Here is a 14,152-nt window from a genome sequence, read left to right on the forward strand (position 1 = left end):
AATACATGGAATTATTAATTAAAAATTATTAAGTTATATTTAAAACGTCACTAAACACTAGATATCCTTCAGTTAACATTGAAAAGCCAAAGAAGTATACTCCCGTTGTTACTCGACATTATATCCTGTATTTTTTGTGTGTGTTTGTGTCTCCAGGTCCTCACGAGGCAGCAAACAACACCATGGCTCAGGAGACCAATCAGAGCCCGGTTCCTATGCTCTGTGCCACCGGCTGTGGTTTCTATGGCAACCCCAGGACTAACGGCATGTGCTCGGTGTGCCACAAGGAACACCTGTCGAGACAGAACAATGGAGGAGTGGGTTCTCTTAGTGCTATGGGTAAGATCTGCTGTGTCAGCCCTTCCTCTGCAGCTGCACCACGTTTGTTCCGCCCCCTCAGTGTCTGACCCCGGTGTTGAAATGTCCTTCCCACAGGCAGCAGCAGCGGCAGTGGCTCCTCGGCTGAGGCGTCTGCCATCCAGAGGCTGGAGGCCACTTTAAATAACGCTGCAGCGGCTGCAGTCGCCGCTGCAGAAGCCTCAGCTGAAGCCGCTGCTGAGGCCGAGGCTGCTGCCACAGAAGCGCTCAGGTGAGTCACTGCCACGCAACCGTAAAGTTATACTAAAACGCTATAAATAGCACCTGCTTCTTTTTGGCCTCCTGGGTGTTTTCGTGTAGACGGCGATGATGTCATAGTCTCTTCTCATCTTCAACGTCTTTGTCGTCTTCTGTGTTTGGAGATTGTTTGCTTCTTTTTGCTTCATGATAACTCCTTTTCTTTCTTTTCACTTTGTCACCCCGGCTTTCTGTGATTGCACGTGTTTTAATGTGTCAAACTGCGCATGAGCACATTCAGCTGTTAAATTTGAGGAAATTGGTCCTGGAAATTCCATGAAAAGTCCTTGAATTTGAGGTCAACCAAGGTGTGGGAACCCTGAGTACAAAATGTATTTGCTCGCAATGTTTGTTATATTAGTGATAATAATATGTTTGTTTTTATTTACCTAATTTTAGATGTGTCTGTCTTTGAATGCACTTTTACTTTAAATTCTGTGAAATGTCATCATAAATATCTTTTTTTAGCACATTTTCTCTCACCGGCCCCTGCTTGACCAGACTAGATGCTCATTGGCCCTCAGGTCATTTGTGTTTGACGACCCTGCTTTGTTTAAAAGAAAAGTTTGCACACGGCACTCGTTGAAACACTGCTGTGTTTACGGAAAACATTTCAAAAACAAAGAAGAAAGAAAAGACTGTTTGGGAACATTTTCTGTTTCCGTCTGGGTAAGGCCAGAGGGAATGTTTGTGTGTATACAGCAGCAGAGCAGGGTTGGGTGGAGACGAGAAGTGTTTATTCTGTAGAAACTGTACAATTCACTTCTGGAACTTTTCGCTTCTTTGTGCTTTCAGTCCAACCGCTCGCTCTCCTGCATCAAAGTCCATGGGGGAAATGAGTGTTTTTAGCTTGTAGAGGACACAGATGCTGCTTAACTAAAAAAGGGGATTTAACCATCAATTTAATTCAAATTTGCTTGTGTTTCTCGTTGACAGTGGGGTTTCCACGGCTCTGACTGAGATGAGTCTCGCCTGTGAGGACAAAGGAGCATCAGCGAGTAAACTGGATCTCACAGAGCCAGGTCGGCACCAAACATGGACCACTTTTCACTCAGTTACTTTCATAGATTAAAGTTGTTATTCAAGTGTTTGACAGTTTGTTTCTTTCTTTATGTCAGTATTACCTTCTGGGTTTTAAATTAGAATTTAACACAGTTCTTACATTTTCTCCTGTTAATTTTGTTTTTTTGCGTGTCCTCAGTGGTGAGTCAGCCCACGGTCTCTGTGTCACTTCCCTCCACTGCTGGCAGTGAAGATTCCAAATCCCCTGAGCCCCAAAAACCCAAGAAGAACCGCTGCTTTATGTGCCGCAAGAAGGTTGGCCTCACAGGTGAGGAACACAGTTACGGGAACAAAGAGTTAGTTAGGACTGTTAGTTTTAGAAAATACTATGAATAAAAAATGACAACTGTGAAAAGTCAGAGCAAATGTTTATTTTAATAGGCAGACGCTGTCTGGGTACAAACAGGTACAAGCAGACCTTTGAAATGATAATTTTCAATTTTTTTTGTCTAATTTACTGTCAATGATCACCGGTGGTTTACCTCCTTTTGTTGTTCTCGTATTAGAAATCTCTGAACTGATTGTTTCACCGGTTGTTTTTGTTGACAGTACTTTCTGAAACTAAGCAAACAACTATAGAGTAGAGACATGCACATGCCAAGTAAACCTGAATGGTCCTGTGATGTATGTTTTAAGGTGTTTCAGCAAGGGTGCAGAGGGTTTTTGATACAAAACTCACACGCTCATGTGGATACAGATCAACATTTGTGTCATTTTTGTCTAAAAATGCCACTGCAACATGATTTTAACCACTTAACAAAAGATGCATCCCATAAGATCTACACTTTCCTATGTCAACAGTATCTTAAGAACATGTTCACGTCTTTATCTCACTGTTATACAGACTTTTGTGTCTAGAAACTGAAGTTTGTAAACCACTCACTCTCCCACACCAAAGTCCATAGAGAAAATCAGTGGTTTTAACTTCACACACAGGAGTTGTTGATCCACTGCTGCCTCCATCACTAAGTTCAAATGCATTATGACCTCAGTGACACAAAGTGACCACATGAGGCAGCAGAGGACCAGCAGCTCCTGTGTCCTTGTGAGCTAAAATCACTGATTTTCTCTATGGACTTTGGTGTGGGAGAGGGCGATTTTTTTTCACTATAACTGACAGAGTTAATTTTCCAGTGGGAAGAGTTTGCGTTAATGACAAGAAAATGTCGTGAATATATTCTTTAAGATGTTGTAGACTCGACAGAAGGCTCACTTTTTTTGCCAGAGCCTCGTTTTCTCTGCCATAGTTGTTGAATGAAAATGTATCTTCCTCTGCTGTGTTCTGCGCTCCAGGTTTCGACTGCCGATGTGGTAACATTTTCTGTGGAATCCACCGTTACTCCGATAAGCACAACTGTCCCTACGACTACAAAGCCGAAGCTGCCGCCAAGATCCGCAAAGAGAACCCTGTAGTCGTCGCCGACAAGATCCAGAGAATATGAAGAAAACGCTGCCACTCTGCAGTTTGACTTTGAATTTCCGGGAGCAATCACATCTAACAACAACAACAACAACAACAGAGGAAAAACAAAAAAAAGATAAAGACTTGAGCCCAACTTTCTTTGTAAAGGATCTGTTTGTTTTTTTCTTTTTTGGGGGTTTGTTACACATTCAGGACATTTTTCCCCAGTGCATGAAAACTCACATATTTTCAGCTTTGTTCTCGTCTGAGTGTGAGTTTATGTGAAGTGTGAGCACATGATATGATGTGTGAGAGGGAGGCTGTCGGTCATGTGACCTCTGACCCCAGACTCTGACTGTTACTGCTGTTGGCTGTGGGGGGGGGACATCTCAGCTGTGCTTGCTCTCTGCTGGCTTGAGTAGCAAAATGGATATTTGTCTTTTTTCCCTCTTGTTTCTCTTCATCACCTTGACCTCTGTGTCTCTGTGAGGTTGAACTGTGAAATGCCACTGACGTGGTCAGACTCTCTGTGCTGGTTCGTTCTTAAAGTGAAACGCTTCTCTGTGCTGCTGGGATCTTGTCCACTGGCTTTTAAACAAACAAAAAAAGACAGACTTGTTGTTTCCTCGCCGGCTCCTCCTCCCTCCCTCCCTTTGATTGTGTGTCTGTGTGTGCACTCGCAGCGCTAGTTTTGGAACGCTGTGACCCCGCCCCCGTGTCCAGGATCAGGAGAACAGACACTGAAACCACGTGACCCCACACGTGTCGCCTGACTGTGACGTCATAGGTCTTTTTTTTTCCTTTCCGTTATTTTCTAGATCAGTGATTCATTGTTGTTTTGATAAGTAGCCTTACACCTGTGATTTTTGCCTTCTTTGCTTTTTACTTCACTTCTGTTTTTAATGTGAGCGACACATTCACAACACGGGGAGTGTTGCACTGCTGCATACAGGTGTGTGTGTCATACAGAGGCTGCAGTGAATAGTGATACCTGTGGACGTTGGTTTATTAATGATTTGTGATGTTTTTTCCCCCTCTGGCTGCTTAACACGTCTTTTCTGTTTTTTACCCTTTAGTTATGCAAGTTTGTACAAACCTTTATTTATATACTGCAGTGTGCATAATCTTCCATTAATACAAAATAAATTGTATGATGTAAATAAATTCTGTTCAAATGTAGGAGACCGAGATTCTTCATTCAAACTGTCGAGTCTCAAACGGACTTTTGTGAAAAGGAATCGTTGAGGTTTTTCTAAGTGTTGTGCAGCTTTCCAACAGGAAACTGAAGTTTGTGGGAGCTGCTGGTGTTCCGCTGCCTCGTGTGGTAAGTTTGTGTCACTGCTGCTTTGTGCTATGATGTTAAAATCACTGATTTTCTCTATGGACTTTGGTGCAGGGGAATCATTGCCTGGATTGCAGTGAGCCCTTCCAACACATCTTGATATTTGGACCACAGAAGTAACCTGGTCATTGAACTCTGAACCTCCATCATCCAGACGTTTTGTTGCTTAGTAACGGTAGAATGTGGTCGTTCAATACTGAAATAGTGTTCTCTGCCAACAGCAGCCAAGCGAACAGCTGCCCTGACTACGTGCCTTCTTGTGCCAATCACGGCTACTGATGTTTCCCTCTCCATGCAGCACCAATTAACTTTACTGGACAAGCAATGGTATGTTCAAAGACGGTTGCACAACACTTCACTGAGCAAAGAAACAAACATTGAAAGAATGGCATTGCTATTGATGAAGAAATCCCCGGAGGGGTGATGGAGGTTCCACACTGGAGCATTTGCTATTAAAACAAACTACCTAACGGTAAGTGGTTGTCTATGCTTGTGTTATGTTTGAAGGAAAGGTACTTGAACCTGAACTAATTTGACGCCAGTCAAGTTAGGCCCACTGACTTTGACTGACTTCATATTAAAAATGTAATTAACCATTTTGTGAAGTTGCTGCAACAGATGATCAGACGACAACCTTTTAAAGTCAAAAAGTGTTTATTCCAGCTTTGAGAATAAAGATATTTCTGAGTCACAGTATTGAGTGAGAGGCTGGACCCCATCATGATTTCATGTTTGCTAGCAGGAGCAGAAATGAATGTTTTCAGGGATGAACGCAGACTGTAGGGAAGTGTTTTTTTTTTATTTTTATTTTTTTTTCTCAGACCGTTATCTTGGAGGGGCCCCTCTACCCCGGCCTCGCCCCGGTCCTGCACCCGGTCCCTGCCCTCTCGGACCTGGAGGCCGACTCACTGGTCTTTGGGCGCCGGGGTTGGGTGAAGCCAGAGCCACATCTTTCTGCAGGTTCACGCCTTTACCGGGCTTCGTCTTCACTGGCTTTGTTTCTGGCTCTGGTGTTTTTTCTGTCAAGACAGAGAAAGTGATTAATCAGTCGCATCAGTATGTTTGAAGTTGTTTAACATTGTAGCATGTGTGCAACAAAAAGCTAATTATACTGAATTGACAGCATTAAAGTTGAGTTTAAATGGGAGTTATAGTCACCAGGCTCTGGTGGAGGAGCGGGAGGGGCCAGGGACTGGTTTGGCATCAGGTCCTCCAGGTCCTTCATGACCTGATTGGTGCTATCCATGTTGTTCCTCCGATTCTTCTCTTCATCCCTCGCCTGGACACACACACACACACACACACACACACACACACGGACACAGAGAGAGTGAAGCACATGGACATAGACAGGTGGTGGACAGGACAGGAAAATGAAATGCCATTTTTACACATTTCCCTATTTTTTTTGCCAGTTTTGTGCCAATTTCTGTCCATTTTCACCACCAATGAATACCTCAAAAATCCATATTTTCATAAATTCCAGTAAGACCGTTTTTCACCAATGTTCCTAGTAACTTTTACTGAATTACCAGGAACTTCTTCACCTGAGGAAAATAACTCTAGTAGGTGGTGGACAGGACAGGAAAATGAAATGCCATTTTTACACTTTTCCCTAGTTTTTTGCCAGTTTTGTGCCAATTTCCATCCATTTTCACCACCAATGAATACCTCAGAAATCCATATTTTCATAAATTCCAATTAGACCGTTTTTCACCAACTCCCCTAGTAACTTTACTGTATTACCAGGAACTTAACCCTGAGGAGAATAACTCTAGTAGGTACTATTCGGGTATCAACTCGCTGACTCAAAGTCCCGCTGAACCTTCACCTCGGCACCAAAGCGCTTGGACCTCGTCGTCCATCCACTTGTCGTAGGTCCTTCCCTTTTGTTCCATACTTTTAAATGAGCAAATGAATAAGCTCTTCTTTCTTCCTCCTTTTAACAGTATTGTTTAAAGGTGGGGAACCTTAAATCTGTTCTTCAGCACATAGCCCCGCCAAAGTTCCTGGTAATCTTAAAAGTCCCTAGTCATGAGTAGGTACTTCCTTTACCTGTTTATCTGGGTAATATTGGTGGGAAATATTGTGCTCTAGAGTGCTCTATTAAACTTGCATTTATCTCTTTTCTCTACGTACCATCTGCATCTTCTTCATCAGCTCCAAGTTAGAGTTCTTGTAGGCCTCAGACACAGAGTTCAGATAGTAAATGGCCAGTCTGAACATAGAGAGAGAAAGAGATCAGGGGAAGTCGTATTCTATAGTCTGATTTCATGTTCCAGCAGCAGGAGTAGGGCTTTTAACCGAGTCTCCACTTACACCATAAGTAAAACTGCTGGTATGATGAGTCCCGGGTTGGCAGCGTAGCTGAAGAGCGTCCCCATGAAGGCCGGCAGGTCCAGGTCCATTGTCTCCATGATGACATCAAACATCTTCACCTTCCCACTGCGGATGCCAAGATGATCAATTTGAGAAAGCACAGACTAGACGATCCAGTCAAGACTTAGGACCACAAACAACTTGCTGTTAAATCAAACTATTTCACGGTGGAGATTCCAGGGATTTGGGATCTCACAGAAAATTGTGTGATTTAAAATGACTGGGTTTACCTTATACCTTTTAAGGCTTTTTACCTGAAGGGTCCGCAGTCAAAGGAAGGCGGCAGCGTCATGATGGTGTAGACGACCGGTAACAGGCTGAGGAAGAGGATGAGGAGCAGCAGACCCATGTAGAAGTTGTTGGACTTGGAGGCCTTGAAGACTCTCTCATGGGGGACGTTGGTTGCCATGACGGCCCAGCACTGGTAGTACATGGAGCTGAGGAGGCGGAGCACGTTGATGCCGACCAGCCCAGGAGCATAAAACGCACCCATCCTATGAACATGGATCCAACTCTCAGGTAACAAATCAATTCAAGTATATGTTTTCCTTTTGAAAAAGTGAGAATTCAGTGTTTTGAAGACTCATGTAGTGTTTTCCATCCACAAGGAGGTGCTAAACTAGATTATACTAATTTATACTCGGGACCCAGGCTGTCACCGTGATGCCCCATATATCGTAACTATATCGTTAGCTCCTGGGGTTTGAGATTTAAGGTCATTTGAGTTGACTGATGGGGGTCCTGAGGACTCCTGGGGGACACAAAGGGCCCCAAGGGGTCCCAAATTTAAAGAGCATATTTTAGGCCACCTGGGTTGACTATGAGGGGTCTCAAGGTCTTCTGGAGGGCACAAAGGGCCCCTAGGGTCCATCATCTGAGTTGACTGACAGGGGTCCCAAGGACTCCTGTTGGGCACAAAGGGCCCCTAGGGGTCCCCTTGGACTCAAGTTCAAAGAGCATCTTCACTGATCACACTGGGGACTACAGTGTACAGTATGTGTGCGTGTTTGTACCAGATCATCCCTTGGTTGAAGACTAATCCCAGTACATTTCCACTGATGTCGAACTCTCCATATGAGGGCTTTAAGTTAAAGAGAGAAAGAAACAATTATTGCTGTGAAAATGATAGCTCTGGATTTTCTGGATTTTTCTGGAAGTGTGGTTTTCTCTGACTGTCAAAGTAAAACTGTTCCAAAGGAGCTGCTGGTCTACTGCTGCCTCATGTGGTAAGAATGTTTTAGGCGGGTCTTTTGTTAACTGAGTAAAATCAGTTTTTCTGGTGTCCCTGCCGGCAGCCATGATTTATTGACCTCACACTTGTCAGCTTCCAGCTACGTGTGAGTGCGCTGACACTGACCTGTGGTCTGTGCTTGTATAGTGCACACACTGCTGTCTGTAAACAGTGCAACACAACCTTGAACCATAAACTTACAAATCCAGCCTCCAGGTCCCAGCACCAGCAGTAGTTCAAGAAGCGTACAATGACAGCTCTGGCAAAGTCACCAATCAGGATGGTCAGGTAGGTCACCTGGATGTCTGACACTGTCAGCTTCACAAACTCCTGCGATTTAAGCACAGCACAGAGTCCAGTTGTGAATGAATTTAAATACTTAAGCTAAGGAAGAGGAAACAAGTTTTCATTAAATTCTTTACAACGCCAACAGCAGTTTCCCAGCAGGGTCCTCTGATGACATCAGAAGGGTCCATGGGTGGTGGGGTGGACTCGGAGTCATTGAGCAGGCGTGTGTAGTTGGCGTAGTACTCCTTCATGGCCCAGATAGATGCATTCTGAATGGCCTGCTCTTCTTCCAGCTGAGAATCACAAAAGAAGGTTTGGGTTCAGCAGAAAGGAGGAATTTACTCAAGGATTCACCAGTTATCTGACATCAGGTCGCAGGGATAGCAGCTCTGGCTTTCCTCGCCCTGGCCACATTGTTCAACTCTGATCTGGGATCCCCAGGTTCTCCCAGGCTTGTGAGAAGATATTCCATTACATTACATGTCATTTAGCAGACTTACAATAAGTGCATTTCAACATTTGGGTACAAACAAGAGCTAGAAGTAAGTAAGTGCTTCAAATAAGCCAAACTATAAAGTGCTAGTCATAAGTGCGATGTACAAGTAAGTGCTTTTTTTTTTGGTTTGTTTTGATGACGTCGCTGTCGAGGTAGAGTAAAAAGAGATGTAGATGTAGAGAGATATTATCCCTGTATCTATTCCTTGGTCTGCCTCAAGGTCTCCTCCCAGTTGGACATACAGTACCAGGAACACCTCCCTAGGGAGGTGCCCTGGTGCACCCCGAACCACCTCAACTGGCTCCTTTTCAAGCAAAGGAACAGCAGTTCTATACTACATACCTTGGTGTTGACTTCATCAAACAGGGCAAACAGGAAAGTGTAGAGGTTTCCCAGGAAGAGGGCAAAGATGCGTCCCAGTTGCCATTTGAGTGCAATCCGAGGATGGTAGTCCTCCAGCTCAGCGATGGTCTCAAACAGAGGAGGACACACGAGACCCAGCAGAGACATGATGAGCTCCAACTGAGCCAAAACAGGACACATTTCTAACGTGATCGTTCAGTTGATTGGACGTGTGGTTGCACAGCAGTCAGTCGCAGAGGAACACCGTTACCTCGTTCTTCTCGTACCAGCTGAGGTCGTCCCTTGAAGAAAAACCCTGAGACCTTTTCACCACAAAGTAGATGAGGTACCCGCTGCCACCGAGGCTGCAGGTGATCAGGAAGTTAGCCAGGACTCTGAGGAACCTGCGCAGGTGAATGTTCTCATCCTTCTGGTTCTCTTGCTCATCCACGATGGACTCCTGTTCTTGACAGTAGTAAGAAAAAGGACGGTTGAGGAACTCAAATGGGACTGCTGAAAATATAGTGCATTTGTGCTAATTTCCCATTTACAAGCCAGAAGTTTGAATTGGGACTCCCACTGTCAGCAGTAGTTACTTTTTTTAATGCCATTCCCAGTTTCCACTGTAAACTTCTTGTTTTGGCTTACCTTGAAGCTGGTGGTGATGGAGGCGTATTTGTTGTCAGCAGTCTCCGAGTTGCCAATGAGGTAATCCCAGCTGGTGAACATCTTCCAGGCAAACGTGAACTCTCCTTCCCCTCCATCTCCACCACCAACGTCAGAGTTCTTGGCCATCCTGGGAAATGAACATATATAATTATTCAAACGAGTAAAACCAATGTGCTCAAAGGTAAACAAAGCGACGGCTACAAATGTTTCTGAGCTCACGTGCGGATCACGACCATCAGGCTATAGCCAAATGTGCCAATCCCGACCATGAGGTAGGACAGAGGCAGTCTGAACTTCAGCACACCAATGGTCCTCTGGTTGTTGTAGTATCCGTAGAACAGGACAGAATATTTGCAGTAGCCCTGTGAGGAGGAGGACAAGTGGAAACAAGAAGAGGCCAGGAAAAGAAAGAGAAGCTCAAATACAAAGAAAAGCAGAGAAAGCAAAGTTATGGAGCCCCAACCTAGAGCCAGGGTGAGGAAATTACAAAACTATTCACTCACGTTGAAGTCCATGAGGACAGAGTAGTCCTGAGCAGTGGGCTGCTCTGCTCTGGGGACAGTTTTCCTGGGAATGGACCCGTAGGGAAGTCCCATGAGAACCTGCAAAAACAATCAAAGAAGAAAAAAGGTTCTATACAAATTAAGTTTGCAAGAGCATGTTCTGATTTCCTCATGTTCCTTTTTAATTGGACATAGATACTGATATTTATAAAATCATGTTTGTTCACCTCAGGAATGACCACCAGTCCAAACGTGAACCCAAAGAGGACGAGGTTCATGCCATACATCCAGCGCAGGAAGATAAAGTAAGACGCCACAGAAGACCCAAAGTGACCTGAGGACATGGAGGAGGAGAGTCAGTCTCCACATTTGTCCACAAGGTGTCACTTTTCACCCAGGAACCATGTCGGGTAAAACAAAACACAACTCACTCTCCACTTCTTTGATCTTCCTCTCCCAGGGGATACAGGCTGTTCTGAAATTCTCAAAATCCCTTTGAAACTTGATCCATTTCTGTGATTTAAAAAAAACAAAATACAGGCAGGTTTAATCATTTTGAAGCACACAATGAACTCCAGTTGCCTGCAGTTTAGTATTTTAACACAGGGTGGTGCCACAAGCATGTTTTTGAAAATACATGAAGGTATGATTATGATGCATTTACTACTTAATCTCACTGTTAAAAAAACCTTTTCAGACCTGAAACTGAAGTTTGTAAACCACTCACTCTCCCACACCAAAGTCCACTGAGAAAATCAGTGATTTCAGCTCTTGGGGACACAGGAGCTGCTGGTCTACTGCTGCCTCCTGTGGTCAGTTTGTGTCACTGAGGTAAATCTAAACCAAGGATTTCAAACTCAGTATTCATTTAAATAACATATTTGAACTTCCTGATGGAGGCAGCAGTTCATCAACAACTCCTGTGTGCTGTGATGTAAAATCACTGATTTTCTCTATGGACGTTAATATAGGAGAGTGAGTCATTTACAAAGCAACAAGGACTTTAAATTATGAGCCTCACCTTTGTCATCATCACTTTGTAAGCGTACCACTTCCTGCCTTTTCCTTTGCCCAACGCACCTTCGAATTTATCCACAAATTGTTGAGCCTCCCTGAGAAGAGACAGAGTCACATGAGACACACAAACGTTCTCCTGATAAAAAATACAGTACAACGCTGAGATGAAAACCCTCAGATTACCTCAACTGTACGAGCCTCCGCTTCATCCTCCACGGCTTATTCCTGATGGTGCCGATCAGCTTCTTCTTTTCCTCCACCTCCTCCATCAGCCGGGCCATCTCACCCTCTGACATGGAGTCCTCCTCATCAGAGTCTGAGCTGGAATCTGATGAACTGGAGGAGGGAGAAACAGACGGAGGGGGTCAGTCAACGCAAACCCGAGGAATTCTATAAGTTAAGAAGCCATGCCTATATTTGAAGGGACAGAACAGAAGAATCAGACTCGGCTTATGAAATCTACACCAGCTCAAGTCTATGGTGTCTTTAGGACATATTCACGTCTTTATCTCACTGTTACACACACTTTTCCAAGAGGAAAGTATTTTAACACAGGGTGGTGCCACAAGCATGTTTTTGAAAATACATGAAGGTATGATTATGATGCATTTACTACTTAATCTCACTGTTAAAAAAACCTTTTCAGACCTGAAACTGAAGTTTGTAAACCACTCACTCTCCCACACCAAACCTCATAGAGAAAATCAGTCATTTTAGCCCATGGGGGACACAGGAGCTGCTGGTTTACTGCTGCCTCGTGTGGTCACTTTGTGTCACTGAGGTAAAACATAAAGAAGTTTTTCAAAAACTGAAGTCACAAAATAACACATTTAAAGTGACTGATGGAAGCAGCAGTGAATCAACAGCTCCTGTGTGCTGTGATGTTAAATCGATGATTTTCTCTATGGGGTTTGGTGCAGGGAGAGTGAGTGGTTTATAAAGCAACAATTTCTACTGATTTGAGTCAAATACAATCTTTCTACTGGTGAGACAAAGTGTCAAACTTGTTCTTAAGATATCACAGACATAAGATGAAGGGTCCTACCTGTCCCCCTTCTTTTTCTTCTTCTTCTTCTTGTCCTTGACGTCGTCCGCGTCCTTCCCCTTGCCGTCCCCCTTCTTCCCCTTCTTGTCCTCCTCCTTCTTCCCTCCTTTCTTCCCTCCTCCCTTCTTCTTCCCCTTCCCGTCGTCGCTGTCCTCCTTGTCACTGCCCTGAGCTTTGCCTCCTCTCCTCTTGTTGGCGGCTCCTCCGCGTTGTTTCCTCTTGGGAGCTTCGTCCTCGCTCTCATCCTCATCATCACCACCACCACCACGTTTCTTCGCAGGCTTCTTCTTGTTTGCACCTCTGCGTCCACGCGAAGGAGCTTCATCTTCTTCATCGTCCTCCTCCTCCTCACTGGCTGGCTTTTTGCCCCGCCCTCTTCCCTTTGCACCTCCCCTTCCACCTGCCTGCCTTCTGTTTGTTCTCCTCTGGGTGGCGCCGTCTAAAAAAAACATGGAATAACACTGTATTTGCTGACGAGTTTTCCGATTATTCGACTTACTAAAATCCACTCACCGTCGCTGTCACTCAACTCTTCGTCCATTTCTATCCCGACTGTAAACAAATCAACAAAAACCTATCCTCAGATATCTTCTGTACATGTGGGATTTACCAGAATATGAATCCTGACATCATTTTTGGACTCAAACTATAAGAACACAGACATAATTTTAGCTTCCACTCACCGTCTTCCAGGTCAGCTTTTCTAGGCATGATGGTAAATGAAAATGTGTCTGTGCTCCACAGGTGCTTTGCTGTGTGCCGTTTGTCTGCTCCTCCTCCTCCTCTGCCTCCTTTTCCATGCCAGAGCCCAACTCAGGTATCTGCCAGGGCTGTCACCGTGACGACAGCAGCATGTGACCTCCTCCTGACAGCTGGTGTTCCTCTATATATTTGAATTTACACCAATAAAAAGGTACGTCTTTGTTGCTTTGCAAACTCTGCACCGAACCCCATAAAGAAAATCAATGTTTTCACATCACAGCACACAGGAGTTGTTGATCCAATTCTGCCTCCAAAAAAAACTTCAAATGTCTTATTTTGTGACTTCTGTGTTTAAAATCTTTTGTTTAGATTCACCTCAGTGGAACAAAGTGACCACATGAGGCAGCAGTGGACCAGCAGCTCCTGTGTCACCCACGAGGTAAAATCAATGATTTTCTCTATGGGGTTTGGTGTGGGAGAGTGAGCAGTTTACAAACTTCAGTTTCTGCTCTGAAAAGTTGTTTGAACAGTGAAATAAATCAGTAAATGCATCACAGACTTAAATCAGGAGTAGATTTTTATTGATCAAAGTTATTAGCGTTAGCCGCCATGAGCCACAGTGTGAGTTCTCTGTGTTTGGCTGTTTTGTTTTTCCTAAACGATCTAATGGATACTGTATGTCAAGCGCTTGGAAACACTCTCACTGGGGCTGTCACCGGAGACGACACACACACACACTGAAGATTTAATGAAGGTTTAAGTTACTGTATGTGTCGAGCAGTAAATATGCTGAGGTGACCTTGAAGCTGCGTTATTGTTATTGTTTGTTTGGTTACAGTAAAAAATCTTTAGGTTAATCTCTTTATTAGGCCGTGAGGACACATTATCAGCATCCTTTTAAGGGACAATCTTAAGGTTTTTTTTGAGGGTTTAAGATTTAGGTTTCAGTTACATTTAGGCATGTCATTATGTCTAAAGGGTTTTTGAGGGTTAAAACTTAAGGTTTCAGATTTTCAGTTACATTTAGGCATGTCACTAAGGGGTTTTTAGGGGTTTAAG

General features: G+C 44.1%; 2 protein-coding genes across 2 annotated transcripts in view; one reads left to right on the forward strand and one right to left on the reverse strand.

Moving 5' to 3' along the window:
* The window catches only part of zfand5b (zinc finger, AN1-type domain 5b), a 5,428-nt gene extending 1,170 nt beyond the window's left edge, over positions 1 to 4,258 (forward strand). The window contains exons 2-6 of the mRNA XM_058617826.1: positions 157 to 339; positions 436 to 589; positions 1,552 to 1,637; positions 1,817 to 1,945; positions 2,971 to 4,258. Of these exons, the coding sequence (XP_058473809.1) occupies positions 183 to 339; positions 436 to 589; positions 1,552 to 1,637; positions 1,817 to 1,945; positions 2,971 to 3,119 (675 nt within the window). The 5' untranslated portion in view covers positions 157 to 182 and the 3' untranslated portion in view covers positions 3,120 to 4,258. The remainder of the gene's footprint in view (positions 1 to 156; positions 340 to 435; positions 590 to 1,551; positions 1,638 to 1,816; positions 1,946 to 2,970) is intronic.
* Positions 4,259 to 5,228: 970 nt separating this feature from the next.
* Positions 5,229 to 13,297, reverse strand: tmc2a (transmembrane channel-like 2a). Its single transcript, XM_058617814.1, has 20 exons — positions 13,075 to 13,297; positions 12,905 to 12,943; positions 12,392 to 12,830; positions 11,530 to 11,682; positions 11,351 to 11,441; positions 10,761 to 10,842; positions 10,557 to 10,663; positions 10,330 to 10,428; positions 10,046 to 10,188; positions 9,806 to 9,953; positions 9,429 to 9,617; positions 9,158 to 9,337; positions 8,454 to 8,612; positions 8,233 to 8,361; positions 7,814 to 7,881; positions 7,055 to 7,294; positions 6,741 to 6,866; positions 6,561 to 6,639; positions 5,580 to 5,700; positions 5,229 to 5,440 (listed from the first exon to the last, which is right to left on the reverse strand). The coding sequence occupies exons 1-20, from the start codon at positions 13,100 to 13,102 to the stop codon at positions 5,247 to 5,249; spliced, it is 2,814 nt and encodes a 937-aa protein (XP_058473797.1). The 5' UTR covers positions 13,103 to 13,297; the 3' UTR covers positions 5,229 to 5,246.
* Positions 13,298 to 14,152: the final 855 nt, after the last annotated feature.

This window comes from Solea solea, chromosome 19 (assembly GCF_958295425.1).
Source record: "Solea solea chromosome 19, fSolSol10.1, whole genome shotgun sequence".
Lineage (NCBI taxonomy): Eukaryota > Metazoa > Chordata > Actinopteri > Pleuronectiformes > Soleidae > Solea > Solea solea.